Consider the following 9,057-nt stretch of genomic DNA (forward strand, 5'->3'; position numbering starts at 1 on the left):
GTAGTAAATGGTTATGATCTGTGGTATGAAAAGAATGACAAGAGTAGGTTGATAGTTAGGTGTTGTAAAGGAAAGAATCCAACATGCCCTTTTAGATTGTATGCTTCCTGGATGAAAGAGGAACACACTTTGCAAATTAAGTGTAACATCCCGAGTTCAGGGGTGCAAAGTTCAAGGTTCAAAGTGGAAATGTGAATGGTTAACTCGGCAAGTCCATGGGTGGACTCGACGAGTAGGGTCGCGATTCTGGTTGCGTGTCTAGTGTCCAACTCGGCGAGTCGGCGGCTGGACTCGGCGAGTTGGTGTTGTGTGGAGAAAACCCTAATCCCAGGGATTAGGCCCTGTATAAAGAACATAATACCCTCTCCCCAGCCTCTTTGCTCTCCCTTGAGTCCAGAAAACCCTAATATTCGTTGTGAGAGAATTACAGAACATTTGGATCTTGAAGGAGTGTTTGTTGAAGAGATCTTTGAAGATTAAGAAGCTTGGAATAAGGGGATTTTCAAGGTTTTGACTGATTCTTCTGTTGGAGCCTTCTTTTGAGGCAATGATTCGTTGCTTGAGTTGTTATCCATCTAGATCTATCATTTGTGGGATTTTTGGGTGTATATCTAGTGTTATCTTGAGTTTGGAGGTTAGATCTGAGGTTGCTACCTCAGATCTAGAGTAGTGATGATCGAAAAGAGCATAAAGTCCTTATTCAAGAGTTTTTGATGAAGTCTTTTAGCCCCAAACCTTAGCCTAAGAGTGTATTATGCTTAGATCTCCTTGGATTCATGTAAAGTTTGCCACTTTACGTGATGGATGGCCTGTAAAAGAGTAGATCTATGGATTGGAAACCCTGCATGGATTGGAAAGCCTCTGTATGGGTTAAGAGCTAGTAGTACTCGGCGAGTCACATGGGTGGACTCGGCGAGTTGCATGAAGATAGACAAAAACTCGGCGAGTTGGAAGAATAACTCGACGAGTTGGTTGAAGATAGCCTTGGACTCGGCGAGTCCGTTCTTGGACTCGGCGAGTCTGGTCTTGAGGTCCGAACCTTTTCTGGTTAAGCTGAGAATCGGTGAGTCAAGGGATGACTCAGTGAGTTGAGTACGGTTTGACTCAGAGTTGTGGGACTCGGCGAGTCTTGGGGCGACTCGGCGAGTTGAGTCGTGTTATGGGAATTTCAGAGCATGGGGACTCGACGAGTCAGTGGGTTGACTCGGTGAGTAGAGTCAGTCAGGAGGGTTGGCTTTGATCAAGAGTTGACCAATTGACTTCCAGGGGTATTTTGGTTGTTATTGGTATTTATTGGTTTCGGTGATTCAGTGGTGGAGTTCGTGACGGTGGTCGGAGCAGCGTGATCTTGTTCTTCAGTCAGCAGTATCAGGTGAGTCCTCTCACTATATGTTACCTTGAGTGGTAGTTATGTGCGACCGAAGGGTCTTATGTGCTTACATTGAATATTATGTTATATGTGATATGCTATGCATCATGTCTTTGTGATTTATGCTATGCGGAGTTTATAGACCGGATCGGAGGGTCCAACGATATAGACCAGACCGGAGGGTCCAACGATACAAACCGGACCGGAGGGTCCAACGATACGGAACTGGAGGGTTCCGCTGAGACACACCGACCTGAGGGTCATATTGTAGCCTTGAGTGGAGTATGTGTTAAATGTGGTATTTTGGGGATTTCACTAAGCTTCGTGCTTACCGTGTTATGTGTTATGTGTTTCAGGTTCTTCAGATTCGTGGGAAGGCGGCGGCTCGATTGTACACACACAAGAGAAAAGAGTGATGAATACAGATCCTGGAAATTCATAATGTTCTAAAAACCTTGTTGATGATTTTTGAATAAAAAAAGTGTTTACATGGAATAATGTGCATTTTTATGAAATAAAAATGAATAAAATAAATTTAAAATTTTTCGGTGTTACATTAAGTCTCTTATAACAGAGCACAAGTGCTCTAGGGCATTCAAACTTGGGTCAATTGTAACATATAAGTGGATAAGGAAACAATTTGTGAATGATGTTTTGGAGAGTCCTAAACTGATTTTGAGGAAAATGAAAGCCATAGTATCTAAGAGATACAACATTATTATGAGTGTTGGGCAGTGTAGGAATGCAAAAAAGTTAGAATTGTCTGAAGTTGAGGGAAGTTTGAAAGAACATAATGCCAAATTGTGGGATTATGCAGCTGAAATCAGAAGGACTAATCCAGGTTCACATGTTGAGGTGTTCTTGGAGCCACAACCTGATAATACTATGGTGTTTGATATTTTTTATGTTAGCTTTAAAGGTGTTGTGGATGGGTGGTTAGGTGGATGCAGAAAGGTAATTGGGGTTGATGGTTGCTTTCTTAAAGGTGTTTATAGAGGGGAGCTCCTATCAGCAGTGGGTAGAGATGTTAATAATAACATCTATCCCTTAGCTTGGGCAGTAGTCAATGTTGAAAACAAAAGGACATGGAAATGGTTTTTGGACAACCTGATGGAAGACCACATTGGAGGGGGGAGTGGTCATGGAATTACAATCCTCTCAAATGGACACAAGGTAATCATTCTATTTTTTTTTTCAATTAACGTTAATTGTTTTGATCATTTAATTAACTAATCGCTTAATTGTTTGAATCAGGGATTATTTGAAGTTGTGAAGGAAAGACTTCCTGATGTGGAGCATAGATTATGTGCTAGACACATTCTAGCTAATTTCCACAAAAAATTTAAAGGAGAACAATACTTTAAACCATTTTGGAGGGCTAACAACTGTACCAAAGTTTGAAGCAGCAATGAATGAGATTAAGTCCTTGGAAAGCAGGGCTTACTATCTTATAGACATGGATCCAAGGTGTTGGTCAAAAGCTTTTTTTTAGAGAGGGTATGGATTGTGATGCAGTAGATAATGGAGTTTCTGAAAGTTTCAATTCTGATGTACTTGATGTTTGAAGGAAACCAGTGATAACAATGTTAGAGGACATAAGATGTTGGGCAACGCAGAGGTTATGTATGCAGAAGCAAAAAGGTTTGAGTTGGGATTTGGACATATGCCCAAGTATCAGAAGGGATATAGAGGATTTGAAAGAATTGCAAAGGTTAGTAACACTTTCATTAGTTATACATTGGTTTATAATGTTAACTGACTATATTCTTGTATATTGACAGATTTTGGGTACCTTATGTGAGTGGCTACAAAGAATTTGAAGTGTTCTCAGGAAATGAGAGGTATGTTGTTGATCTGAATCAGAGATCATGTGGATGCAAAGGCTGGCAACTCACAGACATTCCATGTGTACATGCCATATCAACAATTTCATCATTGAACCTAGATGTGGAGGCTTTTGTATCAAACTCCTATACTAAAGCCTCTTTCCTTAGTAGCTATGAGTATAACATCCACCCACTCAATGACAGTTCTGAGTGGCCACGTGTTGAAGGACTTCTTACTATTTTGCCTCCATTAAGGAGGAGGTTACCTGGCAGGCCATGTGTCAAAAGGAAAAGAGATCATGCAGAAAGAGAGCTAAGTGGGCACACAAGGCATACTGTGTCAAGGGCAGGTATTCCTTTAAGATGTACCATTTGCTACCAAACTGGCCACAACAAAGCTACGTGCCCAAGTAAGCCAACTCCAACTCCAAGCACAGCAGGTCCAAGTCAATCAACTCCAGCTCCAAGCACTCCTACTCTTGATGTAAATGAAGTTCCTCTGAAGAAAGCTCATGTCAAGAGAGCTCCTATGAAGAAGACACTGTGAAGAAGGCTCCTGTAAAGAGAAGTCCTATGAAGAAGGTTCCTTTGAATGATGCTGGTAGGGTGAGAAGGTTTTCAGAAAGAATCACAAAAATTGGTCTTCAGAAAAATATTAAAGTCAAGGATGGAACTGGATACAGACAAGACAAACCTGTGACCTTAGAGTAATTAGGTTTTGGTGTAGTGGGGTAATGCATGTGATATATATATATATATATATATATATATATATATATATATATATATTTTGATGTAGTGTGGGGTAATCTTTTGAACTTAATTACTATATTACCCCTACTAGTTGTTTACTTTTGATGTACTTGTCGAATATTTTGAACTAAATTAATGTATTACCCCTACTGGTGGGATTATCGTTTGTAATTATTAAATGGCTTGATGCCTTTTGTCAGCCACTTTTATTTGTCTTTACATCCAATTGTCTATAAAAGAATATTTCCTGTAATTTGTCTTGGTTTTACCTCTATTTGACTGAATTAATTACATCAACATCCATACATAATAGCAATAAACTTTACCATTACATAAACATAAAGTACATCAACATCCATTACATAAACAAGAATTACACAATAAGTTTATTACATCAACATCCCCTAAAACCTCCAGAAGCATATCTTCAACCCCAAAACATAACCTTAATAATGACCAGCAGAATCAGTACACAAACCATAACCTTCAACTGTTTCACTTCTTCTCTAACAGATGCCACATCCTCTAAAACTTGTATAAGATAATCTACAACATTTGAAAAAGTATCTTCTGCAATGGGCTTCATATTCTCAGGTTCTTCATCAATCCATTCCCAAACATTACACTTTTTCCCTGGTTTCTGTAGTAATGAAATCAACAACATAGAAGGTAAAAAGAAGAAAATTCATGTGATTTGACAAATAAAATCAATTTAGGTATTTACCAATGAGTTAGGGCACACTCAGAATTTCTTTCCAGGGTTATCTTTGGTCTTGGAAGTACGAATTCTTGTAGGGAGTTTACAATCACAGAGGACTTCCTTATCTACTATGTGATTGCTTGAACCTGTGGAGATTCTTGAGCCACTCGACATCTTCTTTCTTCTTCTACGACAAAACCGTGATTCCTCCTGATTTTGGATGTTAACATTCGTTTATAAGGAGTGACTAAGCTAACTAATTGTTATACAGTTGTTTTTAGTGCCACATGTGCTTCCACATCATCAAAGCCTATAGAATCCGGTCAAAAGGACCTAATGTGTATATATTAATAAAGTATAAGGGTTTAATTTACAAAAAAAAAAAAGAATAAGGACTAAATGTGTATATTTCAAAAAATAACTTACCCTCTCAAATCATTTTCCCATTATATATTGTAAGTCAGAAGAAAAATACAAATATATCATGAAAACGCATAGATATGTATGCATGAGAGACATTGTTTTGCTAAGTTTTCACTTTTGTGAAAAGGTAAGGACATAAATTAAAGTTGATACAACATAGTTGTGAATTATTTTTGAAACAATGAAAAACCGAGTGATCCATTAGATTGGTCATAAATTGATAGAACATTTGTAACTTAAAAAGATAAATTTAAAGTCATACAAATAAAGTTTCAAAATTTTGGGTCAGTTTACGGTTTAATCCAACGCTTATTTTTTAACAGAAAAATCCGAATTATCTAATTTTATACGATAATCTGTTATTTTCTATTAAAAAAAAAATAAAGAATTGATTTGTTAATTTGAGCAAAAATATGAAATAATCAGTATTTTTCTATTTAAAAAAATTGAGATTAAACCATAAATTAACCAAAATATTAAGACTTTATTGGAAGTTCGTTAACAAAATATAGAAAGTTACATGTAATTTAATTTTTTTTTTCATTAGAATCTTATATTTTGAAAATCCATGCGATTGTGATAGTACAATTACTTTGTATTCATGTAAATTTTTTTTAATTAATTAGGTGTGTTATATATGTAAATTGCAAAATATAAAATTGTACATGGTTCTAAAATACATGTCATAGGACGAGGCGTAGTATAACTGTTACGAAAACGTCCAAGGCGAATATGTTAGACGTCACGCCCAAATAACGTGTCAAGACGCATCTTAGCGCATTATGAAATAAATCTTTTCAAGGCATATTTTTTTTTTCTAATCGGGCCTAAAACAACCGTTGTTTTTTTTATTTTTTTTATTTTTTTTTATTTTTTACATTAAGTGTTAATATAACAATTCTAAAAACTTGATATATTTGATATAATTCAATAATTATACAATTTATCTATTTTAGTGTATATAAAATTGTCAAGTTTTGGAAAACATCATGATTCGCTAAGTCTCATCATAGCTTGAGGTTTGATATTTTCGTCAAATCATAGTCACACTATTTAGAACCTTCCTTGTAGTATTCAAATGAAAGTAAGATACAATAAGTTAAAAAGGAAAAAAGAAACTAGATTGGTAATTCTTCCATTTAACCCTAGCCTAAAACCCTGAAAAATACAAAATGCTGAAAATAAAGGTTGAAAGAAACGTTTAATTAGGAAGGAAACGGAAGGGATCGAATAGCACATGGTGGCTTGGATTATTGAAGTGCTTGTGCTTGTATGGCATATCTGCCAAATATACCAGATTACGCCACTTCCATATGCTTACTTTATTTATATCGTTCCGTTTTTAATCGATCATTATTTCGTATAAGTAAAAAGATATTTAGTGGGAACACTTGCTAAGTATTTAAACCATTATTAATGCTACAAATAGATTATAAATTGATGTAAGATCCGTATACTATACGAGTTTACTAAAATTAAAAATTTTATATCAAGATGTAAACATTAAATATTTTTTATACTTACTTTATTTCAAAGTTTAACAAAATATATTTTATCATATCTCAATTTGATAATATTGTTTTATAATATTTTATTATTTTAATTATGCAACAAAAATTCATAATAAATGTTTTTAGTGGTAGAAAAAACAAACTATTTATTAATATATTCATTTTATGGAGAAAAATATATTTAGTTTAAATGTTTCATTAATTATAGTGTTATCTACACGTTTAATATGATAAATAATTTACATATATAATAATAGATGTGTTATTTAGTGGAATTGAGTAACTTTTTATTAACAAAAAATTAAAAAATATCACATAATGACATGTTGAATTTAAGTAATTTAAAAAATCTTACATAATAACATATGGCAAAAATCTTAAAAAAAATAATAAGTGGCAAAATCATTTTTATTTATTAGGATAGATGAGAATAGTTCTATTATTCCTTTAATCATTTTACTTCTTAACAGACAATTTTATAAAAAAAAAGACAGAAAAACATGCATTGTTAAAAGGAATGACAAAAGCATTATATTCCACCCAAATTAAAAAATAGCTTTGTCAAAACATATTAAGGCTGTAATACATATGGCTTTTATCCAATGAAGTTTAACATAGGAGTCGTGGTAGGACATGCAATTTAGGAATTGATATTAATATATATAATTAAATTGATATATAACCTAGACAAAAATAAATTATATCTAAACTTTACTAGATATTATGTCAATTTTATTTATGACATTTTTCTATGTACAATGAAACCTAGTATTCACCAAAAAGTTGGATAGCTAAGATTAAACAAATGAAAAAGTAAGTTGTTATTTCATAACTTGATGTGTCAAATAGAATTTAACAAGTGATCTAATTGTTACGCTTTTTGTAAGTAAGAGCATCTATAATAGTGAGTTCAATAAGAGAGTTGAATGAGGTGATAAGTCTATGTGTCATTCAATGGATGAAATTTGATAGTTTATTTTATTTCATTTTTTTTATAGTTTATTTTAGTATGTTTAGCTCTTTTTATTAATATTGCATTGTATATTCTTTATTTTTTTTTATCATGGATCGTATCAAGTACTTTCTATTTTGTATGAGGTATTTTGCAGGGTTTTGGAGCTCGTTGCGGTTATGGATTAGCTTGGAGATGGGCTTTGTGGGCTTTCGACACATTATTGGGCTTTCTGGATCTATCAAAGAAGAATTGGGCTTAAAAAGTTGAAGACCTGGATGAAGTGTGCTTATGAAGATGGGTCTTGAATTCTTATTCTGGGCTTGGACTATCCACATTTGAAGCTTGAAGATGACTGGCCAAATTTGAATCAAGTGAGGTGTGGAGGGGACCAAGAGAATATTGAGTTGTCGAGTGGTGTAGTGGAGAAAAAAGAGTCAATAATATTCCAGCATCGTTTGTGAGGGTGGAGTCTCAGTCGCGCAACACTTGCGAGGGTACCCGCACAACTGCACATTTTTGGGCATTTTGGTTATTTTGGTCATTTTGCTCACCATTTACTTTGGGGGTTAGGGCTAGCAGCACACACTTCGATTTTCCACCATTAGAGACCATTGGAGGTGATTTTTGGAAGCTTGATACACATTCTTCTCATCTTTCAAAGTAATTCTTAGTTTCTTGATGTAAAAACACTTTTGTGATTGTTATTTTGTTGTCATGAGCGACTAGTTTCTTCATTTTGGTTAAATTTGACTAAAACCCTTGGATATTTGTGGGTTTTGAAGGATTCATGCTTAATTGTCATTTATTTTATGTTTATGATCTAGTTCATATTTCTTATGCTTGTTTAATACTTTGATCATGAGCTTGATACTTGAATGCACAATTGTTGGTTTATTTCTTTAGTTTAGTATTGAATCATTGAATTTACTTAGAACAAGGGGTTTATAATGGTAGAAATCATCTCTAGCTTATGAATCATGACTCTTTTATGGATGTGTAAGCATTGACATCCTCTAGGAATTGGGGATTCCTTCATTCTTAAGGGTAATCAACTTTCTTGGGTTCAATTGTTTCAATTGAATCCTTGATTTTGATTAAGAATGTGTGGTGTGGGCTCTCCAACCTCCATATTACCTATGAGGAATCTTGACATATCATGCTTTATGCTTGCTGTAACCAATCTGGGATGAATGATAAGCTTCATATTGAATCCTAATGGTAAACACACAAATGTTCATTATGTTGAATTGTGTTGGTTGACCAATTCTTTCCAATATGTGAGCATCTCATCATCTTTCTTAATTGTAAGCATTTTAATTATTCAAGTCTTTTAGTTTTCAAGCAATCACAACCCCCCCCCCCCCCCCCCCTCATTTTAGTTTAATTAAAGTTAAATTAGTTTTATTACACTAGTTTTATTGGATTGCATTTGTGATTGAATACAACAATTTTCCCAATGAGCGATACCTCTTTTTATCATTATATTACGTTTTATTTGCAAACAAATGGTGTAATTTATT

General features: G+C 34.2%; 1 protein-coding gene across 1 annotated transcript; it reads left to right on the forward strand.

Annotated features, from left to right (window-relative positions):
* The first annotated feature begins 2,053 nt into the window (after nt 1-2,053).
* On the forward strand, nt 2,054-3,742 carry LOC145060493 (uncharacterized). Its single transcript, XM_079008146.1, has 4 exons — nt 2,054-2,542; nt 2,624-2,764; nt 2,937-3,040; nt 3,151-3,742. The coding sequence occupies exons 1-4, from the start codon at nt 2,054-2,056 to the stop codon at nt 3,740-3,742; spliced, it is 1,326 nt and encodes a 441-aa protein (XP_078864272.1).
* The last annotated feature ends 5,315 nt before the right edge of the window (nt 3,743-9,057 follow it).

This window comes from Lactuca serriola, chromosome 6 (genome assembly GCF_051521515.1).
Source record: "Lactuca serriola cultivar US96UC23 chromosome 6, Lser_US96UC23_V15, whole genome shotgun sequence".
Classification (NCBI taxonomy): Eukaryota; Viridiplantae; Streptophyta; class Magnoliopsida; order Asterales; family Asteraceae; genus Lactuca; species Lactuca serriola.